This window comes from Bos grunniens, chromosome 22 (genome assembly GCF_055505025.1).
Source record: "Bos grunniens cultivar Pamir isolate PY7600 chromosome 22, Bosgru_T2T1.0, whole genome shotgun sequence".
NCBI classification, from domain to species: Eukaryota; Metazoa; Chordata; class Mammalia; order Artiodactyla; family Bovidae; genus Bos; species Bos grunniens.
Window position 1 is genome coordinate 7,826,027 of NC_141186.1, and position 25,542 is coordinate 7,851,568.

The 25,542-nt window shown below is 42.8% G+C and overlaps 1 protein-coding gene across 1 annotated transcript in view; it reads right to left on the minus strand.

Annotated features, from left to right (window-relative positions):
* The window catches only part of SUSD5 (sushi domain containing 5), a 44,444-nt gene extending 24,480 nt beyond the window's left edge, over positions 1-19,964 (minus strand). The window contains exons 1-3 of the mRNA XM_086365683.1: positions 19,173-19,964; positions 8,352-8,529; positions 1,064-1,182 (exon numbers count right to left, since the gene is read on the minus strand). Of these exons, the coding sequence (XP_086221809.1) occupies positions 1,064-1,182; positions 8,352-8,529; positions 19,173-19,902 (1,027 nt within the window). The 5' untranslated portion in view covers positions 19,903-19,964. The remainder of the gene's footprint in view (positions 1-1,063; positions 1,183-8,351; positions 8,530-19,172) is intronic.
* Positions 19,965-25,542: the final 5,578 nt, after the last annotated feature.

A 25,542-nucleotide genomic window follows, 5' to 3' on the forward strand; every position in this document is an offset into this window, starting at 1 on the left:
CATGTCCTCCTCCAGGGGATCTTCCTGACCCAGGGATTGAACCTGCATCTCTTAACATCTCCTGCACTGCCAGGCAGGTTCTTTACTACTAGAGCCAGCTGGGAAGCCCTGGGGAAGCTTTAAAAAGCCCCAACGTCGACAGCATTTGTATCTGAATCTCTGGGGCTGGCCCTCAAGCCTCAGTATTTCTTAAAACTTTCCAGGTGAGAACACTGTGCAGCCAGGCAGTAGCCGTGGTGATGTCTATGACTGATGAGTAAGCAGCTTGCTTTCTCCCGCTGCGCACGGACATTGCCTTTCAGTGGCATGAATTTCTGACCGTGAAAGTGTACTTTTCCCAGGGCTCATGATATGCTGCCCTGGAGACTCCTTTATGGTCTTCTCCTCATCATTCAGCTGATTTCTCATAAGAGAGTTGAATTTTCCTTTCTAGGAGAAGTTTCCTAAATCCTATAAATTTCCTTTCAGGGAAAAAGTGTGTGTGTTTTTTTTTTCCTTTGTAGAAAAATTTCCACCATGAAGGCAGATTGAAGGGCATGCAGTATCAGCAGCTGTAGCAGATGCTGTCAGGGGTCCGTGGACAGGGGCTCTAGGTAGGCATCTGTGCATCTCTGTTGGAGGTTGGCTTGCCTATTGGAACGCTTTGTCTGAGCACACTGAAATCCAGAAGAGTCTGGGAATTTACAGCTCCCTGAAGTAGCCCTTACCCAGTGACTGACAGCAGCAGTGGTATAAATAGCCCTGCTCTCTCACTCCTCATCAGGAATCCCATGATGACCTGTGGTCACTGTCTCCAGAGAGCCCCTGCAGGACCCCACCAGAGTTACTCCCCACCTACACCCACCTCCCAACCCCTGTGGACACTGATTAGTGGCCCCCTTCTGGCCCCCTCCTTTCCCTGTCCGCTTCCCCACTGCCCTGCTGGCTTTTCTTCAGAAGACTTCCTGATTCACAGTGTTCAGTGAATCCTCATCGTAAAGTTGGCTTCTAACAGAACACAACCTAAAGGTCAACCCCCCACAAGCACAGCCTCCAAAACCTTTACAGAGGCTCTGGTACTGACCTTCATCCTTAATACACAGCGCGTTGTATGTACCCCCAGGAACGGGGCTGCTTTTCACCCTCACATCCACAGCTCGCATGGTTTGTTGCTCACCCCTCCGCTCGCTGCACACAGTTGTCCTGAAACAGACAAAGAAGACAGTGGGTTAGGAGAGCTAGCCAAACTGGGAAAGAATTCTCCTCTGCCATCGCTTTGAATCAGCAGATATTTTTCTGAGTCAGGAGTTTGGGCTGAAATTATCAATACTCTTCCCAGAGATCGGTCTAAAAGCAGGAAGTTGTAGGTGATGCTTGAGTTCAGGTCATGTAAATTGATTCAAGTTTCAGATAAAATACATTGCTGATCTCTTCCAGTATATGCTTGGTTTTTATTTCATAAAATTCTGCTCTTTATTAGCTCCCTTCTTTTGGGGGGGATGGGTTTGTTTTGCTGTTCTTTTCAGATTTCTTAAGATAGATCGTTATTCCTGAACCTTCAGACTCTTTCCTTTTCTAACATAGGCATTTAATGTTTTTGTTAAAGCATTTAATGCATTTTCCTCCAGGTATAGCTCTAGTCGCATCCCATGAGTTTGGGTATGCTATACATGTGTGTGCACATATGTATGTGTGTATATATATGTGTGTGTGTATATATATGTGTGTGTGTGTATATATATATATATATATATAATTTTTGGCCACACTGTGTGGCATGTAGGACCTTAGTTCCAAGAGGGATGGAACCCATGCCTCCTGGATTAGGAGCACAGAGTCTTAACAACTGGACTGCTAGAGAAGTCCCTGTTATATTTTAATATCGTTCATTTCTACATATATGTAAATTTCCACTATAATTTATTTTTGTCCCATGATTTGTTTAGGGGTATCACTTAAATCAACAAATAGGGTTTTTTTAAATCCACCTCATGGTTCTTGTTTTTTCTTTTTTTCATTTGTGCCGTATGATGTAGACACAGCACATCTATGTACTTCCCAACATAAATGAAAACACACGTTCATAGAAAAACTTGTACATAAATGTTCACAACAGGTTTATTTGTTACAGAGCAAAAATGGAAACAACCCAAATGCCTATCAGGAAGTGTATGGATAAATAAATTGCCGCATACTTGATGCAATCAAATGTTATTTAGCAGTAAAACACAATGAACCATTAATAACATAAATATAGATGAATATCAAAATAATTTTTAAGTGAAAGGGGTCAGAAAAAGAGCATATGCTGTATGACTCCATTTATATGAATTACAAATTAGCCTCAGGTGTCCGAAACCTGATCAGTAGCTATCTGGGCACAGAGGTGGATGAACGGGTGATGAAGGTAGAAAGGGAGGAAAGAGCTGCCCCTGAGTCTGTCTATGTTTTGTAATAAGTTCATTCGTATCTTTTAAAAGTGTTTGTTTATTTTTGGCTGCACTGGGTCTTTGTTGCTGCATACAGGCTCTCTAGTTGCGGAGAGTGGGGGCCGCTCTATTTGTAGCACATGGGCTTCTAATCGCAGTGGCTCCTCTTGTGGAGCACAGGCTCCTGAGAGCACGGCCTCAGTGGCTGCGGCACGCGGGCTCAGTAGTTGCGGCACGCAGGCTCAGCTGCCCTGCAGCATGTGGAATCTTCCTGGACCAGGAATTGAACCCATGTCTCCTGCGTTGGCAGGCGGATTCTTTACCACTGGACCACCAGGGAAGCCCTGTATCTTTTTGAAAATTAGACTCCACTTATGAGTGATATCATATGATATTTGTCTTCCTCTGTTGGACTTTTTTCACTTCGTATGATCATCTCTAGGTCCACCCATATTGCTGGCAAAAGTGCTGTTTCTTTTTTATGACTGAGTAGTATTTCACTGCCTGTATGTACCACTTCTTCACCCATTCCTCTGTTGACAGACATTTAGATTGCATTCATGTGCTGACTACTGTGAAGAGTGTTGCACTGAACACTGGGGTGTATTGCGATTTTCAAATTATGGTTTTCTCGGGATCTATGCCCAGGAGTAGGATTGCTAGATCGTATGGCAGCTCTGTTTTTACTTTTTTTAAGGAACCTCCACACTGTTCTCCAGAGTGGCTGTACTAATTTACATTCCCACTAACAGGTTAAGAGGTGACGGTCCTTGTTTTCTAATCAGAGCATCATATTTGCTTAATTTAATCACATATTTCTTTGAATTTAAATCTGCCATATTTCTATTAGTTCTGCCCATTCTTTCTTCTTCTCTTTTCCAGATTTTGATGGTTTGAATTCGTTTTCAGCAATCTCTTCTTCTTCTGTATTGGTTTGGAAGTTACATGTTCTTTTACAATTCTTTTAGTGGTTACTCCAGAGGTTATAACATGCTTCTTTGATTTATTAAAATTTAATGTTTCTTTTACCCTCTTTCCCAACAACACAACTTAAAATACTATGTATTAACATACTTCAAACACTTCCTGATTTGTATGCCATTTTTTTAGTGTTTAGTATTATTATTGCTTTAAATAATTATAGATCTTCCTCAACTTACAATGCGGGTTACATCCCCCAAAACTTGTAATAAGTTGACAATATGGTAAGTAAAAAATGCACATAATACACATAGCCTGCTGAACATCAGAGCTTAGCCTAGGCTACCTTAAACATGCTCTAAACATTTACATCAGCCTACAGTTGGGTAAGATCATCTAACAGTCTATTTTACAATAAAGCATTCAAGGTCTCATGTAATTTATTGACTGCTATGCTGAAAGTGAAAAAGCTGAATGGTCATCTCACCACAGAATGGCTATAGTGTGTCAGTTTTTTATTCTCACAATCGCACAGCTGACTGGGAGCTGCAGGTTACTGCCACTGCCCTGCATCACAAAAAAGTATGATAGTATCTCACTAGCCTAGAAAGAGATCAAAATTCACAACTTGAAGAACCATTTCTGTTGAAAGCATAATGCTTTCCTACCATCATAAAGTTAAAAAGTTGTAAGCTGAACCACCATAAGTCAGGGACCATCTGTATGTAATTTCAACTCACCTCTATATTTACTTTTACCACTCAGTTCTTTCTTGCGTCTCCAATTGTCCACCTCCAATTATTCTCCTCCTGCCAGAAGAACGTGCCTCAGGGTTTCATTTAGTGCAGATCACATATAATGAATTCTCTCACCCTTTATCTGTCTGAAAATTCTTTATTTTACCTTTATTCTCTGAAGATATTTTCACTGGGTATAGAATTCCAGTTTGGCAGTATTTTCTTTCAGCACTTTGAAGGCATCATTCAGTGGTCTTTGGGCTTTCACTGTCACTTTATTGCTGCTCCTTTGAAGGTACTCTTTCTTTTCCTTATTACTTTTAGCAGTTTTTCTTCATATTTGATCCTTACCAGTTTTACTATTTTGTTCCAGGTTGTGAAACTCTTATTTATCCTGACTGGGCTTCACAGGGCTTCTTAAATCTGTGTGTGAGTATTTTTCCACAGTTGTGGCTAAATATACTAATTTTGCTTCATCTTATTTCTCTTCTCCTTCTGGATTTCCAATTACATGCATCTTCTTTGCTTTGTACTCTTTCTTCTATATTTTCATCCCGTTTCTTCTGTTCTTTATTCTGGACATTTTCCTCTAAAATATCTTCCAGTTCATTAATTTTCTCTTTGACTCTTAAAATCAGCTGTTAGATTTGGCCATTAAGTTCTTAATTTCAGCTATTGTATTTTTCACTTCTAGAGTTTTTACTTGGTTATTTTCATAGTTTTCAGTCTTCTGCCAAAATTCTCCTTTTTGTCCTTTGTATTGTGAGCATTTTAAAGAGTCATTTTAAAGTCTGCATCTACCAATAATAACATCTAGAATTTCTATTGGCTATTTTTATTATTATTGCCTTGTCTACCCAGCTCAGTTCAGTCACTCAGTCGTGTCCAACTCTTTGTTACCCCATGGACTGCAGCATGCCAGGCTTCCCTGTCCATCACCACCTCCTGGAGTTTACTCAAACTCAAGTACATTGACCTGGTGATGCCATCCAGCCATCTCATCCTCTGTCGTCCCCTTCTCTCTCACCGTCAATCTTTCCTAGCATCAGGATCTTGAAATGAGTCAGTTCTTCACATCAGATGGCCAAAGTACTGGAGTTTCAGCTTCAGCATCAGTACTTCCAATGAATATTCAGGACTGATTTCCTTTAGGATGGACTGGTTGGATCTCCTTGCAGTCCAAGGGACTCTCAAGAGTCTTCTCCAACACCACAGTTCAAAAGCATCAATTCTTCAGCACTCAGCTTTCTTCACAGTCCAACTCTTACATCCATACATGACCACTGGAAAAACCATAGCTTTGACTAGACGGACCTTTGTTGGTGAAGTAATGTCTCTGCTTTTGAATATGCTGTCTAAGTTGGTCATAACTTTCCTTCCAAGGAGTAAATGTCTTTTAATTTCATGGCTGCAGTCACCATCCTCAGTGATTTTGGAGCCCCCAAAAATAAAGTCTCTCACCGTTTCCACTGTTTGCTCATCTATTTGCCATGAAGTGACGGGACCAGATGCCATGATCTTAGTTTTCTGAATGTTGAGTTTTAAGCCAACTCTTCACTCTCCTCTTTTACTTTCATCAAGAGGCTCCTTAGTTCTTCACTTTCTGCCATAAGGGTGGTGTCATCTGCATATCTGAGGTTATTGATATTTCTCCTGGCAGTCTTGAGTCCAGCTTGTGCTTCATTCAGTCCAGCATTTCTCATGATGTACTCTGCATATAAGTGAAATAAACAGGGTGACAATATACAGCCTTGATGTACTCCATTTCCTATGTGGAACCAGTCTGTTGTTCCATGTCCAGTTCTAACTGTTGCTTCTTGATCTACACACAGATTTCTCAGGAGGTAGGTAAGGCGGTCTGGTATTCCAATCTCTTGAAGAATTTTCCACAGTTTGTTGTGATCCACACAGTCAAAGGATTTGGCGTAGTCAATAAAGCAGAAATAGATATTTTTCTGGAACTCTCTTGCTTTTTCAATGATCCAACGGATGTTGGCAATTTGATCTCCAGTTCCTCTGCCTTTTCTAAATCCAGCTTGAACATCTGGAAGTTCACGGTTCACGTACTGTTGAAGCCTGGCTTGGAGGATTTTGAGCATTACTTTGCTAGCGTGTGAGATGAGTGCAACTGTGCGGGAGTTTGAGCATTCTTTGGCCTTGCCTTTCTTTGGGATCGGAATGGAAACTGATCTCATGTGACTGGTGCCTATGTGACTGGTTATTTTATACTATGTGACAAGTCTTTTATTTGCTAACATAGTTTGTAGAAATAAATTGTCTAGGATAATATTATTTTCCTCTAGAGAAGTTTTTTAAAAACACTTATTTATTTTGTTTGGCTGCACAGAGTCTGAATTGTAACATGTGAGATCTTTGATCTTCATTGTGGCATGCAGGATTTTTTATTTTATTAGTTGCGGCATCTGGGATCTAAGTTCTTTGACCAGGGATCGAACCTGAGGGCCCCACATTAGGAGTGTGGAATCCTAGCCATTGGACCGCCAGGGAAATCCTTGAACTGTGCATTTAATAGTTTTTGGTGGGGAGGGGAGATGGACCCACAGTGAAATGTACTACTAATGGTCAGATACTTCATGGTTCCAGAAATATTAACATGGAAAACTATTTTAATATGTCATTTAGTAAATATTTCAAATAAGCATGTTTACTGTATAAAGAAATATCATCTAAGCAAGGTAGAGATCCACTATGTAATATGTTTTAACACATTACAGCAAACCCAGAGAAGATAAACCTTTCCAATGACTTTGTTTCTATTTGTAATGCCTAGGAGACCTAAGCCTGGCTCAAGCTGGCTGTTTAGAATCTGTGAATATCTTGATTATCTGATTCAATGATAGTAACAGAGTTATTAAAAGTATCCATACTTAACTACATTAGGGGAATATGTATTATCACTGGTCATATTTTGTTGATTTAGGACCTTGGAAGCAAAATACGAGGCAGAGAGAGTCACAATTCCAGACTCACTGAAACGTTCTGGTGGTAGTTTCATTTTTTCTCTTTATTCAATTGCTGCTTCACCTTTGGGGATGTGAATCAGCATGGTTGTGTATGTTTTCTATGGCTATTTCCCAGCCAGACATCTTCAGGGTCAAGCAGTTCTTGGAGCCCATTTCTTCTCTCACATTCCTGTGGCATGAAGGAAAAAGTGGAATGGCTCCTGCCCTCTCTGTTTATGACTAATAAACAGAGCAGTTAGCAGCACTAATGGGATGTTTTCTCCTAGCCAGCCACAGAATTATTTCTCCACAAGGATTCCAAGGGTCAGGAATTCAGATAGGGCATGATGGGAAAGGCTTGTCTCTGCTATACAATGTCTAAGATTGAGCTGGGGAGACTCTGCTAAGGCTGGGCTGGCTCACTCAATAGCTGGGGGTTGGAATCACCCAGAGGCAGTTAATGCTCGCTAGTAATTGGGAAATCAGTTGGGGCTATTGGTGAGAGTACATACGCAGGGCATTTCCATGTGGCCTGGGCTTCCTAGGACTTCTCAGTGGTAGCATCACAAAAGTAAGTGTCCCCAGAAATCAGAGAGTGGCTTTTTCCAACCTAGCCTCAGAGTATCACTCCCGCTGTGTTCTACCGGTCGAGGCAATGCTATGCTGTCCCTCATTCAAAGGTAGAGGACACTGGGACTTCCCTGGCAGTCCAGTGGTTAAGACCCTGTGCCTCTCCTGCAGGAGGCAGGGGCTTGATCCCTGGGTGGGGAATGAAGATCCCGCAGGTCACACCGGTGAGGCCAAAAAAATAAGGAGTGGTATAAAAACAAACAAAATACAAAGGGAAAGGACACTGACCCCACTCCTCAATGGGAGTAATGTGAAAGAATTTGTAATTATATTTTAAAACCTCCATGCCATGTTCCTCTTTTCTCATGGAAGCAGATGAACATTCCCAGAGAAAAAGAGACAAAGAACATATGTCAAACAGTTAAGGGTCATTAACTCTGAGGTAGGGAAGAAGAGAGAAACTCACTTTGTGCTTTATATATATATATTACCTGAAATTTTTATGAGCATGTATTATTTTTGTAACCTAAAAGGCAATTCAAAATAACAAAGCAAGGGGGAAAAGACTGCAACAGAACTCCAGAGATATGTTTTTATATGAGAACTCAAAACAAAAAATGTACTGCAAGCCATAGCCCACTGCACTCTGTCTATCCTGGTGCCTCAACAGAACAATTATTGAGCCACCAAATCAGCCCTGATGGGGTAGTGGATGAGTTGGAAGGAGAGTGCCCCCAGCTGGCCTGACTTACCCTAGGGTGCCGTCCGCCAGCCAGCCCGTGGTGCACACCGCCAACGCGCAGTCCTGGACCACCCTCCGCAGCTCATCTGCAGACACCAGGTGAGCACCTCTGCTTCTGCAGGAAAGCCGCGCGGCCTCCAGTGCCAGGCCCTGAGAGCCGTTCTGAGACTCCAGCACGAAGAGCTTCCCTGTGTGAGGACAAGCATGGACACAGGCTGATTCCAGGATCCAAGGGAATTTAACCTCAGCAGACACCCCCCGGGCACACACCTGTGAGGACTGCGGTCTCTCCCACTTGCTTAAAGACTGAAGCACAGCAACTACCTCAATGCGCTCATCCCTGGGGCCAAGCGATGACAATTACAAGTTTTTACTCTTTTTAAAAAAAGTAACTAACTGCTGTGGCATGTTTATCTGGATAAGTCCTTCAAATCTTCCATTTAAAAAGATGCCTAGAGGCATTATTTACAATGCTTGGCAATTTCCTTGCCAAGACAAGGAAACACCCTGACTGTGTATCAGTGGATGAATGGAGAGAGAGATATACACAACGGGATACTATTCATCTATAAAAAAGAATGAAATTTTGCCATTTGCAGCAACATGGTGGACTTCAAATGCGTTATAGTAAGGGAAATATGTCAGACAAAGACAATATCACTTAAATGTGGAGTCTAGAAAATACAACAAACTGGTGAATCTAACAACAAAGAAGCAGACTCACAGATACAGAGAACAAAGCAGTGGGGGGAATGAAGGGCGAGGGGAGATGCAGGGGTGGGGAGGCACAAACGACCGAGTGTCAGACAGGCTCAAGCACGTGTTGCACAACGCAGGGTGTATAGCCAGTATTCTGTAATCTTTCTAACTGAAAGACCAGGGACTGCAGCACTCCAGGCTTCTTGTCCATCACCAACTCCCAGAGTTTGCTCAAACTCACGTCCATCCAGCCAGTGATGCCACTCAACCATCTCATCCTCTGTCGTCCCCTTCTCCTCCCACCTTCAATCTTTCCCAGCATCAGGGTCTTTTCCAATGAGTCAGCTCTTCACATCAGGTGGCCAAAGTATTGGAGTTTCAGCTTCAGTATCAGTCGTTCCAATGAACACCCAGGACTGATCTCCTTTAGGATGGACTGGTTGGATCTCCTTGCAGTCCAAGGGACTCTCAAGCATCTTCTCCAACACCACAGTTCACAGCATCAATTCTTCAGTACTCATTTTTCTTTATAGTCCAACTCTCACATCCATATGTGACTATTGGAAAAACCATAGCTTTGACTAGGAGGATCTTTGTCAGCATAGTAACATCCCTGCTTTTTAATATGCTGTCTAGGTTGGTCATAGTTTTTCTTCCAAGGAGCAAGCGTCTTTTAATTTCATGGCTACAGTCACCATCTGCAGTGATTTTGGAGCCCAAGAAAATAGTCTCTCACTGTTTCCATTGTTTCCCCATCTATTTGCCATGAAGTGATGGAACCAAATGCCATGATCTTAATTTTTTGAATGTTGAGTTTTAAGCCAACTTTTTCACTTTCCTCTTTCACTTTCATCAAAAGGCTCTTTAGTTCATCTTCACTTTCTGCCATAATGGTAGTATCTTCTGCATATCTGAGGTTATTGATATTTCTCCCTGCAATCTTGATTCCAGCTTGTGCCTCATCTAGACTGGCACTTCACATGATGTACTCTGCATATAAGTGAAATAAGCAAGGTGACAATGTACAGCCTTGACATTCTCCTTTCCCAATGTGGAACCAGTCTGTTGTTCCATGTCTGGTTCTAACTGTTGCTTCTTGACCTGCATACAGATTTCTCAGGAGGCAGGTCAGGTGGTCTGGTATTCATCTCTTGAAGAATTTTCCACAGTTAGTTGTGATCCACACAGTCAAAGGCTTTGGTGTAGTCAATAAAGCAGAAGTAGATGTTTTTCTGGAACTCTCTTGTTTTTTCTATGATCCAATGCATGTTGGCAATTTGATCTCTGCTTCCTCTGCATTTTCTAAATCCAGCTTGAAGACTTGGAAGTTCTCGGTTCACATACTGTTGAAGCCTCACTTGAAGGATTTTGAGGATTACTTTGCTAGCGTGTGAGATGAGTGCAATTGTGCAGTAGTTTGAACATTCTTTGGCATCGCTGTTCTTTGGGATTGGAATGAAAACTGACCTTTTCCAGTCCTGTGGCTACTGCAGAGTTACCTTTGCTGGTATATTGAGTGCAGCACTTTAACAGCATCATATTTTAGGATTTGAAATGGTTCAGCTGAAATTCCATCACCTTCAATAGCTATGTTCATAGTAGTGCTTCCTAAGGCCCACTTGACTTCACATTCCAAGGTGTCTGGACAAAACGTTTCTGACAAAACGTGGTCCACTGGAAAAGGGAATGCAAACCACTTCAGTATTCTTGCCTTGAGAACCCCATGAACAGTATGAACAGGTAAAAAGATATGACACTGAAAGATGAACTCCCCAGGTCAGTAGGTGCCCAATATGCTACTGGAGAATAGTATAGAACTAACTCCAGAAAGAATGAAGAGACATAGCCAAAGTGAAAACAACGCCCAATTGTGGCTGTGACTGGTGACGGAAGTAAAGTCCGATGCTGTAAAGAATAATACTGCATAGGAACCGGGAAGGTTAAGTCCACAAATCAGGGTAAATTGGAAGTGATCAAGCAGGAGATGGCAAGAGTGAACGTTGACATTTTAGGAATCAGTGAACTAAAATGGACTGGAATGGGTGAATTTAACTCAGATGACCATTATATCTACTATTGAGGGCAAGAATCCCTTAAAAGAAATGGAGTAGCCCTCACAGTCAACAAAAGAGTCTGAAACGCAGCACTTGGGTGTAGTCTCAAAAATGACAGAATGATCTCTGTTTGTTTCCAAGGCAAACCATTCTATAGCATGGTAATCCAAGTCTATGCCCCGACCAATAATGCTGAAAAAGCTGAAATTGAACAGTACTATGAAGACCCAGAAGACCTTCTAGAACTAACACCCAAAAAGAGATGTCCTTTTCATTACAGGGTGCTACTAAGTCGCTTCAGTCGTGTCCGACTCTGTGCGACCCCATAGACGGCAGCCCACTAGGCTCCCCAGTCCCTGGGATTCTCCAGGCAAGAACACTGGAGTGGGTTGCCATTTCCTTCTCCAATGCATGAAAGTGAAGAGTGAAAGTGAAGTCGCTCAGTCATGTCCAACTCTTCGCAACCCCATGGACTGCAGCCCACCAGGCTCCTCCGTCCATGGGGTTTTCCAGGCAAGAGTACTGGAGTGGGGTGCCATCGCCTTCTCCGTCATTACAGGGTACTGCTTCATTCTATACTCCAAGGCCAAATTTGCCTGTTACTCCAGGTACCTCTAAACTTCCTACTTTTGCATTCATTATAGGGTACTGGAATGCAAAAGTAGGAAGTTTAGAGATACCTGGAGTAACAGGCAAGTTTGGCCTTGGAGTATAAAATGAAGCAGGACAAAGGCTAATAGAGTTTTGCCAAGAGAACGCACTGGTCATAGCAAACACCCTCTTCCAACAACACAAGAGATGACTATACACATGGACATCACCAGATGGTCAATACTGAAATCAGGTTGATTACATTCTTTGCAGCCAAAGATGGAGAAGTTCTATACAGTCAGCAAAAACAAGACCAGGAGCTGACTGTCACTCAGATCATGAACTCCTTATTGCAAAATTCAGACTTAAATTGAAGAAAGTAGGGGAGATCACTGGATCATTCAGGTATGACCTTAATTAAATCCCTTACGATTATACAGTGGAAGTGACAGATTCAAGGGATTAGATCTGATAGAGTGCTTGAAGAACTATGGACGGAGGTTCATGACATTGTACAGGAGGCAGTGATCAAGACCATCCCCAAGAAAAAGAAAAAGAAATGCAAAAAAAGCAAAATGGTTGTCTGAGGAGGCCTTACAAATAGCTGAGAAAAGAAGAGAAACTAAAGGCAAAGAAGAAAAGGAAAGATACACCCATTTGAATGCAGAGTTCCAAAGAATAGCAAGGAAAGGTATGAAAGCCTTCTTCAGTGATCAGTGCAGAGAAATACAGGAAAACCATAGAATGGGAAAGACTAGAGATCTCTCAAGGAAATCAGAGATACCAAGGGAACATTTCATGCAAAGATGGGCTCAATAAAGGACAGAAATGGTATGGACCTAACAGAAGCAGACGATATTAAGAAGAGGTGGCAAGAATACACAGAAGATTATACAAAAAGATCTTCATGACCCAGATAACCATGATGGTGTGATCACTCACCTGTAAATGGAAAGTAACCTTCAAAATTGTATAAAAATCAAAATACTGAATAAAAATAAATAAAATGGCACTTTACAAACCGCATATGCTAAAGCTCAGCGTCCTAGGCTCCCCTGGGTGGGGTCACTTGGTGTCCAAGGCCCTGATTCAGCCTCAGCTCTGCCTTCCTCTGCTGCTGTGGCCTGGGGGGTGACCTCACACCAGCAGGTTGCTCCCCTCCTGTCTCAGGACATCATCACTTCCCACGATGAGTGCACTTGTGTCTGCTGCATTTCTCCCCACTGGCCAAGAGAGCAGTAGCCTCGTCTCTTGCACACTGGCTGCCGGCACTACATCAATCTATGCGCAAGAAGCCTCAAGAAATATAGGGAGATGGGTAGAATAGGACGTGAACTCAGGGAGAGGTGGAAGCTGAGTCTGAAAGCAAAGGACAGCTTTAGGCAAGAAAACCATGGTGCAGGAGGGCGTGCTGGGGCCCCCAGCAACCTCTTGAAGGGACCAAGTCGGGACCCTGTCAAATCTAAGGTAAAGGCAGGGAGAAAAAGCCCACCTAAAATGTCACATTTCACTTCCGTCAGCAAAATTACCATAAAATATTCAGTTCAGTTCAGTAGAGTCGCTCAGTTGTGTCCGACTCTTTGTGACCCCATGAATCGCAACACACTAGGCCTCACCAACTCCTGGAGTTCACTCAGACTCACGTCCATCGAGTCGGTGATGCCATCCAGCCATCTCATCCTTTGTCGTCCCCTTCTCCTCCTGCCCCCAATCCCTCCCAGCATCAGAGTCTTTTCCAATGAGTCAACTCTTCGCATGAGGTGGCCAAAGTACTGGAGTTTCAGCTTTAGTCCTTCCAAAGAAATCCCAGGGCTGATTTCCTTCAGAATGGACTGGCTGGATCTCCTTGCAGTCCAAGGGACTCTCAAGAGTCTTCTCCAACACCACAGTTCAAAAGCATCAATTCTTTGGTGCTCAGCTTTCTTCACAGTCCAGCTCTCACATCCATACATGACCACTGGAAAAACCACAGCCTTGACTAGACAGACCTTTGTTGGCAAAGTAATGTCTCTGCTTTTCAATATTGATCTTAATCAAATAAGAAACTTAGCTGTCGTCTACTGCAAAATTATTACCACAAACACAGTAATCGTCAAAGCTTTGGAAGCAAAAGCTATAATAAAAGAAATGCAAAAACTTCTCACAGTAAACATTACCTGTAGGTGACTGGAGTTCTCTCAGACATGGTACCAGTGTGCAGAAAACGACCTGAATAACTATATTAATCTTGGTAATCCTACCTGAAGAAGCAAGCATGCACCCTCAAGACACTTTTGTATAAGTAGCATTTGTATATCTGGAAAAAAAGGGCTATGAAATTAGACACAGGTTTTGATGGTCAAACCCCGGAGATAAAAGTGAAAGCCAAGGCTTCACATGATGCAAGGAATCGGATAGACCTCTCTTCCCTGCTCCAGCACTGCTACTGCACACGCGAATCTGAGAGTCTGAAACGTTAAACTCTCAAGATGAAAGAGTGGACAACGGTAAACTGTATCCCCTTCCCCTCATTCTGAAGACTGCTGGAGGAGTCATCTTGGTGCTAGGAACCCAAATGCTAATCTTCGTTGAGAACAGTAGTCCTAACAGAAAATGAATGTCTAAAATACATGAAGCCATGGATGTAGCCTAAAGTGGCCCAAGACGAACATGTATCCAGACACCTCATAGGAACAATTTTAACTCCTCTCTGGAGGGGGAAAACAAAAACAAAAACACCTTTATCTTATGCTTCAGGAAATCCCATGCAAACACTTTTTCAAAGGCAATGACCACCAAAGTAAGACACAGCAAAGAGTTCAAGCAAACGAGGCACTGTGAGTGAGAAGCAACAGATGTGACACATAACAGACACTGACCTAAAAATAAGCCCAATACTGGTATTAACAGGCACAGACTACAAAACAATGATGATGACTATATTTAGAGAAATAACAAATTTGAAAATATCTGCAAAGGATAGGAAGCTATAAAAAGTTGCTAAGCTGACTTGAAAAAGAACAAAATAGGAAATCTAGAAATGTTTATAAAAAATGATAAATTTAAAATGTAATAAATGTTTTTGACTGCATATCAGACACATTTGAACAAAGAACTTATCCTTGAAAAAGAAATCAGAAGACATCATCCAAAATGTAGTAAAATGACCAAAAAGATGGAAAACATTAATATTACTCAGCTGTAAAAAAGATGATGCCATTTGCAGCAACATGGATAAACCCAGAGCTGATCATACTAAGTGAGTCAGACAGAGAAAGACAAATGTTATATGATGTCACTTACGTGTGGAATCTAAAAATATGATATAAATGAACTTATTTACAAAACAAAAATAGACTCACAGACACAAACTTATATGGTTACCAAAAAGGATGAGGGGGGAGACAAATTAGGAGTTTGGGATTAATACATGTGCACTACTATATATAAAACAGATTAACAACAAAGACCTACTATGTAACACAATGAGCTATATTCAATATATTGTAATAACCTATAATGGAAAAGACTATTAAAAAGTGAATCACTTTGCTTTACACCTGAAACTAATACAACACTGTAAATTAACTATACTTCAATTTAAAAAATGGTTAGAATATAAAAACTAAAAAATAGAATAGCAGAGAGCAACACCTCCCAACTTGATCTATGAGGCCACCATTGCCCTAATGCCAAACCCAGACAAAAGACACAAGAAAAGAAAATTATAGGCCATTATCTCTCATAAATATAGACACAAAAATCCTCAACAAAAATACTAGCAAAGCAAGTCCAGCAGAATTAAAAAAAAAAAAGAATTATACACTATGACTAAGTGGGATCTATCCCAGGAATACAAGGTTGACTTATACCCCCAAATCAATTAAGGTAATACAATTTATCAATAGAATAAAGGCCAAAAACTACATGATCATCTCAATAGATGCAGAAAGGCACTTGACAAAAATTCAATACCTTTTCATGATAAAAGCATTCAACAAACCAGGAATGAAGAGGAATTTCTTCAACCTGATAAAAGCATCTACAAAAATCCCATAGCTGACATTACACTTGATGGTGAAATGCTGAATGCCTTCTGCTACCATCCTTGTCAACAAGGATTATCCACTCTTGCCACGTCTATTCAACATTGTACTGGCAGTTCTCTCCAAGGCAATTAGGCAAGAAAATGAAATAGAAAGCATCCAGATTAGAAAAAAGAAAAATATATCTGCAAACGACATAATCTTGGAATGTAGAAAATCCTAAGGAATCCACTAAAAAACTACTAGAACTAGTTCAGTATTTATACTTCAGTGGATATGTGGAGAAACTAAAGTAGGTCATCTTGCTGTAAAATCTTTCCTTAGGATTCCATTTACACACGTCGCTTCACAGACCGTCTTGACATGGATGACTCACATTCTTCTCTTCAGTCCAGACCCTTTCTGTTCACCCCAGCCTTCTTTCCATCCCTAGCCTCTCTCACCTGGACAAGTGAAATACCACCTGTATGGTCTCTCCACATCCAGTCTTGCCCTGGTCCTATCCATTCTTCCTACTCTCAGGATGAGCTTCTAAAAATGCAAACCTGATCAGTCACTCTACTACTGGAAGCCATTCAATGTTTTCCTTTCCGTTTGGGGATTGAAACAAAACTTGGCCCCATGTCAATTCTCCTAGCATCATCGCAAACTACTTCCACCTTGGACTCTGGACTCCAGAACTCTGTTTCTTATCACATGTCCCGTTTTCTCTGTGACTCACAGTTTCTTTGTACATCATTTTCTGTTCAGATCCCTTTTCTTCCCCACTTTGCCTGGTCAGTTCTTGCTCATCTTTCAGATCCTCCTACACCAAATGAAAAAATCTCCTGATACATGCTGTCATAGTACTTCTGTCCTTTAATCTTATCCGAACTGCAATTTCACATTCTGTTCACATAATTATTTGCCTAATGAGTCTCTTCCCCCCACTGGGTTTTTTTTCTTTTGTCGGGCCACGGCTTAGCTGAAGCATGTGGAATCTTTTAGCTGCCACATGAGGGATCTTTCGTTGCACCACGTGGGATCTAGTTCCCTGACGAGGGATTGAACCTGGGACCCTGCAATGGGAGCATGGAGTCTTAGCCACCAGGGAAGTCCCTCCCCTATTGGACTTTAAGCTCCCTGATAACAAGGACCTTTTTCTCCTTGCCATTCTATCCTCAACAGCAAGGGTAGTAACCTAGCATAAGGTAGACACTCAAATTACCTGTTGAATTAATGATCTTTTCCTTCAATCATTACCCAAACACAGTTAATTTGCATTCAGTTAATGAGAAGATATTTTTCAGTTTCAAAGTATTTTAAAATTACAGTAGCAGGTCTCTTTTATGTATAAGATACATATCTAATTAGTCCAATGAAAACTAAATGTCATTTGAGTTTGACTTATTTTTTAATAGGTCTATGGAATTTTTAATAACACCAAACTCTCTCTTCAAATGTCCTAACACCTCAGGTTAGCTGCACATTTCATCTTCCTCCTTCCATCACTGTAGAACACAAATCCCTAAGTGTGAAAAGTGGTGGTAGTTAAGCATATATTTAGTAAAGAAAAGATTCCTTTCATAAATAGATTCTAATTTCTTCAATGGCTCTGTTATAAAAGTTGGAGCTCAGCAATTGGAGTTTCTTGAAAGCAAAGGTACCTATAGTTCGCCATTGGGGAAGAAGGGAGAAGGAAAGGAGAAGAGGGAGAAATGGAGGCATTTCTGGCAAGTGCTAAGAAGAAAAGGGGGATAGGGAAGGACAGAGGAGCCTGGTGTGCTTCGGTCCATGGGGTGGCAGCGAGTCGGACACAACTTAGCAACTGAACAACAGCCAGGCTTGGTGCTTTCTCCTTGTCTGATGATATTTCTGTCTTAAATTTTCTATGATCCAAATCAAGCCATATTGCTCCATATCCATCTGGCATTCCACTTAAGCAGTTATAATGGGGTGAAAGGAAAGTCTCATGGATTGCAGGACATTTCTTTAAAAGGAAATAAAATGTGTACAATAGTATACATTGTTCAAAAGTTAGTACTAGCTCCAGTTTATTCCAGTTGCATTCTTTAAATCAGCTTAATTTTTCATGACTCAATGTCCGGCCAAAAACTACTACAGCAAAGAACTAAGAGTGGATTGGCTGCTTATAGGGATGGGATTTCTTTTGGGGTGATGAAAATACTCAGAAATTAGAGAGTAGTGATGGTTGTAAAACATAAGGACTATATTAAAAAACACTTGAATTGTGCATTTTAAAACGGTAAATTGTACATGAATTTTATCTTAATTAAAAATTAACAGGGTTCACTAGAAGCTTTCAAAGTTAACAGTGTTTTTTTTTTTTTTTTTCCTCACACACTCTCTCTGAGGATATGGAGAAATAAGACACTGACCTTAATTATGAGCAAAGAGTCCTACAATCTGGCACTTAAGACAAAACTTCTAAGATAATACCTGGAGGTTTTCGTCTGGCTTTCTCCTTTCCTTAACCACTGTGCTTCTTTTTTGTCAAATCTTCTCCTTTTACCCAATATTGTTTGCTAAATAGTGATGACATTTTAAGATAGACAAAGCATCCTGAATCAGCCAAGAGTTTTTTTTACTTCATCAACCTAACTTGTCCCAAGCTTGATTTACTAGAAACCCCTCACGGATGTGAGAACTCATGACTTCTTTTTCATCATATCCTTCTGCACAAATCAATAGGGATTTTGATTGAACAGCTAAATTAGATTTTTGAAACTGAGCTGATCTAAGGTTGTGATTCTGCTAATTTAAGAGAAGTATTGAAAGCTGAATTCAGGCTCAACAAACGAACAAAAAGATGGGTCAATTTTCAAAAATCTGCAATAATCTGGTTCTTACCTATTTCTCCAGCTTCTTGTGGAAGGACAGCCTCACCTTGAACTTTGCACTCTAGCCACTCTATCATTTATCCCATTTCCCCTGCCACTCACAGGGCCTTTGCACGTGCCATCGTCTCTCTCCTGTATATTATCTCTCTTTCGCCTAGCTGATTTCCTCTCATCTTTCAGCTCTTCCTGGACCAAGCCAAAACTCCGAGGGAGTCTTGTAATCACTGGCGGTGCAATTAGGAGCACATTTAATAGACGTGGGAAATCGTATCTCAGCAACGGAGGTTCCAGGCACCCTAGACGTGATGTCATTTTGCAGACTTTTCAAGATCTTGGAAAGCTAGCGGCAGGGCTGTGAGATCAAAGCACAGGCTTTCTCCGGTGCGCGCCCCGCAGGAAGGGGTGGTTGAGGGACTCCAGGGTGCGTTTCGGCTCGAGGCTACTCGAGGAGCCGGGAGAGGGGACGCAGGGTGGCAGGACGGCCACTCGCCTCGTTCTCGCCCCAGCTGGCCGTGCTCTGGGCTCGTCCCAGGGGGCAGCCCAGGCGAGCTTCGCTTTCCCCACCGAGACCCTATGAGCCACCCGGGGCCCGCCGCCTCGTGGACGCTCCACGGACACTCACCATTCGCCGGCGTGGAGAGGCGCGGCAGGCCAAGAAGGAGCAGCGCCGCCGCCCAGAGCCGGGCGCCGGGGCCGGGTCCCTCGGCAGCCATGGTGCGGGCGTCCGTGGGCCCGCAGCTGGAGCGCGGGCTCCGACCGCGCCGAGATCCCGCTGCCCGCGCCGCTGCCCGGCGCGCGCCTCTCGGCTCCGCGCGCTGCGCTGTGTTCGCGCGTCGCAGGCTTAGCCCCGCGCACGCAGAGAGGGGGGAGCGCGGCGGGCCTGGGAGGCTGGGGACGACGGAGCCGCAGCGCGGGGGCCCAAACTCCCGGGGGTCTCGTCCGCGGCGCCGGGGAGGCGGCTGCAGCCCGGCTCCGCCTTCGCGCTGGGCACCTGGAGGTCTCGGTGCCAAAGGAGGCTGCGCCGGACGGACGGCAGGCTCCCAGGGCGCCTCCCGGACGAAGGGGAAGGGCTTGAGGAGGCGGGAGACCAGAGCACCGGCTTCAGGGCATCCCCGCCTGCCTGGGGACCCTCTGAGAAAGGGGGACGCAGTCTTGAGAGGCCTAGCCCCTCCAGGAGGACCGGGAAAAATCGGATGCCTAACTCTGTCCTCTGCTTCTTGACTTTGCAGCTGGAGTTCTCCTAGAGTGGAATAATTTTTTTTTTTTTTTAAGAAAACTAACTGACCAGCCTCATTCCGAGGAGTGACACGGACTAGCGAGACTCCTTTTCCCCTAAAAGGCCTGACAGTCATTCACGTGTAAGTGTAAATGAATTTACTTAACTGTTCATCTTCTAACAGCTAGTTGGTAAGCTGAGGAGTGAGAATTCACACATCTGGGCTGGAGGGGACCTTCTGACGCCTGGCGATCGCTGAGAACGGTGGGGAGGGGACAGGAGGCACCTGTAGGAGGAGCTGCGCTTTGCTTGCTTCAGGAACTGTGCCTACCACCGTTTTTTTAGAATAGTCCATTGGATATTACTAGCGAATCCGAATGACATTTTCAAGTTTGTCTTTATTCAGGCCTGTGTTGGCCTGGCCTGATTTGGAGAGATAGCGCGCTCTAAAGGTTTAATTGGTACAATTGTTTTAGAGAACTATTTGGTTATTTCATATAAAGTTAAAATACACCTCCCCAAAGACAGAGAATTCCACTCCTGAGTGTATATCCAAAAAGAAAAAAAAAAAAAAGAATGTCCACAAAAAGATTTATACCCAAATTTCATAGCAGCTTTAGTCACAATAACTAAAAACTGGGAGCAACCCACATGTCATCCATTGACTGAATAGAAAAACAAACTGCATCATGTTTATGCGATAGAATACCCTTCATCAGTTAGAGGAAGTAAATATTGATGCACTCAGTCACATGGATGAATCTCAAAAATATGATAAGTGAAATTTAGCAAAAGAGTTCATACTGTACGGGGGACCACCAGGCAAGTCCCTGCATGATTCCATTTTTATATGAAGTTCACAAAGGGGCGGGACTAATCTGTGGTGAAAACAATGGTGTGGTCGCTTTGAGGAGGTGGGAACACACAGAGCTTCTGAAGAAATGAGAGCATCCTGTATGATGGGGATGATGGTCACCCGAGTGTATGTACTCTGTCACTACACTGTACACTTAAACTCTGTGCGGTGTTGCATGTTATTTAAACCTTAATAACAACTATTTCAAAAATAATGAGTTCAGTTCTTGCCCTGAAAAAACAAGTAGGTTTAACAGAAGAGAGTTTAATGAAAGGACCACAGACAGAGATGTGGGCAGGGTTGAGAGAACCAGTAAGGGATGTTAAAGCTCTTGGGATTGTCAACAGCAGGAAGGTGTGAGGGGAGGTGGAGGTGTTATCAAAACCCAGCAGGAACGTGGTCATGAAAAGAGAGGTTAACCACAGTTGGAGGAACATAATCGTTGCCAGTGGTCTGGTAGTGGGGAAGAAATACTCCAATCTCTCTCTCCTTCTACCCTTGTGGCTGAACCATTTGATAGCTGAAAGGCAAGGGAGCGCTGGTGCCTCGGTCCTCAGGAGTCATCCTCCCAGGTAATCCTGCCTGCAGAGTCGGGCAGAGTGGGTGCAGAGTGGATCCGGAGAGGCAATCAGAAATCAACCAGCACAGTCCATCTGTTTTTTCCTTTCATTTGCATGAACATAATTGGGAACAAAACAGGGGAAACACAAAGTTCTATCAGTTTCTATATGATCTGGGAATACGTCCATTCAATCAGACTTTCACTCGGAGCTAAACAATAACATCAACCACCATCACTGCTTATTTACACATGAGTGCTGTCTCACATGCAGAGAAAAAAGTAAATGCTTATCATTAAATGTAGATAGTACAGTCCTCGATCCCACAACTGGCCAAGAGGTGTCAGTTGATAATCATTGCAATATTGCCCTTCTGCCCCCTGAGCCTCTTGGCCAACGTGATTTCTTTTAACTGGTAGGAGAGATCCAAACCTTCATTCCTGCTGAAGCCCCACCTTTCTTAGTTTGCCATGGTTTCTCACTGACTGTTGCTATTGGACAGATTCCTGGGATCTAGACATAGTCATCCATTCCCCCATCAGGTAGCAGCAACCCCCTTGGTAATCGGGACCAGTCATTAGTCGGTAGAGGGACCTCCTCTGTCTGTTGGAGAGCAATTTGAGTTTCCAATTCACTGGCACATGCCTGTGTGTTCCTCGTGGAAATATATCTCCCTTGCCTACCCAACCCTTCTAATTCACCAGTCTAAAGGTTGTGGGGCTGATTTGCAGAATTTTGATAGGTGATTTATCATATGCAATAGAAGGGAGGTCATTCCTACTTCCACTCCTTGGTTCTTAGTGTACTCTGTCTATAAAAGAAATGACACCATGCATTGGTGACTGGTTTAAGGCACATACTGTATCCTGGGCAGGTGCCCTAACCACTCTATAGAGTGTTAGCTCAGCTAGTACCCTGTGACCTTACCTTTTGATCAAGCCATCTCTTTCTGGGTGAGGTGCGTAGAGTAGGATTCAAGAACATGACTCCATTCCCTACTGCCTTTGTGGCAGAATCAGCTTCTTGGTTATAGACGATGTACTGTGTGATTCCACTGCCATCAGTGAGGCATTCTGAGTTGACGATATCGTGCTAGAAGAAGCAAGGCAGGCAAAGAAGACAAAATCATATCGAGATTAAGTATCTGTTCCAATGAGGACGAATATTGATAACTATAACCGCTGTGAGAAAAGGGATCCAGTATAAGCTTTTCTCCCACATAACCAACAAGAGGGGCCAGCGAGGGAATCGATGCTGTGGGGACTCACTGTAGCCTCTGCCTGTTGGCATGTTGGACACTGAGCAGTGATGGAAACCAGGTCAAATCTAAGGAAGAAGAGAAGCTTGTGTTATTGCACTCTTGCCTGGGTTCCGTCTCTGCCACTGTGGCCCCGACGTGCATGGTTGTGTTACACAAGCATAGGTGTGGCTGGAGACAGAGGTAACTGACAACCAGAGAACAAGTTCAGTGCTCCAAGGTGCCCGCAGGACTGTCAGGGGCACCCTCTCCACTGAATGTCTCCGGGGGCCATAGGCTATGTACACAGTTCCAGGCTGTGCGTTTCAACAGGTCCGTACTGACATCTTATTACCAGTTTTTCAGCGCTGACCTTTTCAGTTTTCTGACTAGCTGTTTTAGGCATTATGCATAAACCAGTGCAGATCCATGGATAAGGCCATCTCTCCTTTCATGTAAACTAAAGTCCCACACGTTGGGAGAATTTTCTTTTGCTACTGTGTTTTTCATTGTGGTGAAATATACATAACATGAATATAAATATACATAGCATAATATGAACTTACCACTTCAATCATTTTTAGTGTACAATTCTGTGGCATTAAATACCATCTCATTGCTGTGTGGCCATCACTCCTGTTCATCTCCAGAACTCTTTCATTGCCCCCAGCTGAAGCTTTGATCCCATTAAACAATAAATCCTGTTCCTCCGCTCCCTCCTGGCCACCGCTGTCCTACCTTCTGTATCTGTGCATTTGACTGTTCTAGGAGCCTCATGTAACTGGAATCATACAATATGTGTCCTTTTGTGTTACTACTGTTTTATTTCTGCACCAGACTAGAGAAGACTAGTGCCACACCATGGACACTCAAGGGTAGAGCAAGCCCAGATTTTCCCCTTGTGAGCCCGTAGATGTGGGTTGAGGTAGAGATAGCAAAGCAGCAGAAGCGGGTGCCCTGGGAGCCTGAGCCACCTGCTCAAGTAAGTTATTTGTTCCTTCCAGGCCTACTCTTGTACACACCATTTCCACTGAACAGTGGAACTCTGCGTCTAATTCAAAATGCCTCATTCATGAGACCAGCTGAAGTCTCATACTCCAGTGGTCAACCAGTCCAGGCCAAAAAGGGGGAAAAAAACCAAAAAGATGTCTGGTTAATTTACAATGTTGTGTTACTTTCAAGTGTACAGTAAAGAGATTCAGTTATATTGTTGTTCAGTGCTAGGCTGTGTCTGACTTTTTGTGACCCCATGGACTGCAGCACAGCAGGCTCCCCGGTCCTTCACTATCCTTCTGGAGTTTGCTCAAAACCACTGAGTTGGTGATGCTGTCTAACTATCTCATCTTCTGCAGCTCTCCTCTTTTGCCTTCAATCTTTCCTAGCATCAGGGTCTTTTCTAATGAGTTGGCTCTTTGCATCAGGTGACCAAAGTATTGGAGCTTCAGCTTTAGCATCAACCCTTGCAATGAATACTTAGGGTTAATTTCCTTTAGGATTGACTGGTGTGATCTCCTTGGTGTCTAAGGGACTCTCAAGAGTCTTCTGCAGCATCACAATTTGAAACCATCAATTCTTTGGTGCTCAGCCTTCTTTAAGGTCCAGCTCTCACATCCGTACATGACTACTGGAAAAAATCATAGCTTTGACTATATGGACCTTTGTCAGCAAAGTGATGTCTCTGCTTTTTAAGACACTGCCTAGGTTTGTCATAGCTTTCTTTCCAAGGAAATTCATGGCTGCAGTCACCCAAGTGATTTTGGAGCCCAAGAAAATAAAATCTGTCACTGCTTCCACTTTTTGCCCTTCTATTGGCCATAAAGTGATGAGACCAGATGCCACAATCTTAGTTTTTTGAATGTTGAGTTTTAAGCCAGTTCTTTCACTCTCCTCTTTCACTTTCATCAAAAGGCTCTTTAGTTCCTCTTAGCTTTCTGCCATTAGGGTGGTATCATTTGCATATCTGAGGTTGTTATTTCTCCCAGCAATCTTGATTCCAGCTTGTGATTCATCCAGCCTGGCATTTTGCATGATGTACTCTGCATATAAGTTAAATAAACAAAGTGACAATATATAGCCTTGTCCTACTCCTTTCCCAATTTGGAATCAGTCCGTTGTTCCATGTTCAGTTCTACCTGTTGCTTCTTGACCCACATACAGGTTTCTCAGGAGACAGGTTTCTCAGGAGACAGGTAAGAATACCAGGCTGATATTCCCATCTCTTTAAGAATTTTTCACAGTTTGTTGTCATCCACACAGTCAAAGGCTTTTGCATAGTCAATGAAGCAGAAATAGATGTTTTTCTGGAACACCTTTGCTTTATGATGCAATGAATGTTGGCAGTTTGATCTCTGGTTCCTCTGCTTTTTCTAAACCCAGCTTGAACATCTGGAAGTTCTCAGTTCATGTACTGCTGAAGCCTAGCTTGAAGGATTTTGAGCACAGTCTTGCTAGCAAGTGAAATGAGTGCAATTGTACAGTAGTTTAAACATTCTTTGGCATTGCCCTTCTTCGCGATTGGAATGAAAACTGAGGTTTTCCAGTCCTGTGGCCACTGCTGAGTTCTCCAAATATGCTGACATGTTGAGTGCAGCGCTTTCACAGCATCATCTTTTAGGATTTGAAAGAGCTCAGCTGAAATTCCATCATCTCCAATAGCTATATTCATAGTAGTGCTTCCTAAGGCCCACTTGACTTCATACTCCAGGGTATCTGGATTTAGGTGAGTAACTGGATTTAGGTGAGTGATAAATTGTGATTATCTGAGTCATTAAGATCTTTTATGTATAGTTCATCTGTGTATTCTTGCCACCTTGTCTTAATTTCTTCTGCTTCTATTAGGTCCTTACTGTTTCTGTCCAATATCATACACATCTTTGCATGAAATGTTCCCTTGATATCTCCAGTTTTATTGACGAGATCTCTAGTCTTTCCCATTCTACTGGTTTTCTCTATTTTTGTGTGTTGTTCATTTAAGAATTCTTTCTTATCTCTCCTTGCTATTCTCTGGAACTCTGCATTCAGTTGGGCATATCTTTCCTTTGTTCCTTGCCTTTTGCTTCTCTTCTTTTCTCAGCTATTTGTAAAGCCTCCTCAGACAGACTTTGCCTTCTTGCATTTCTTTTT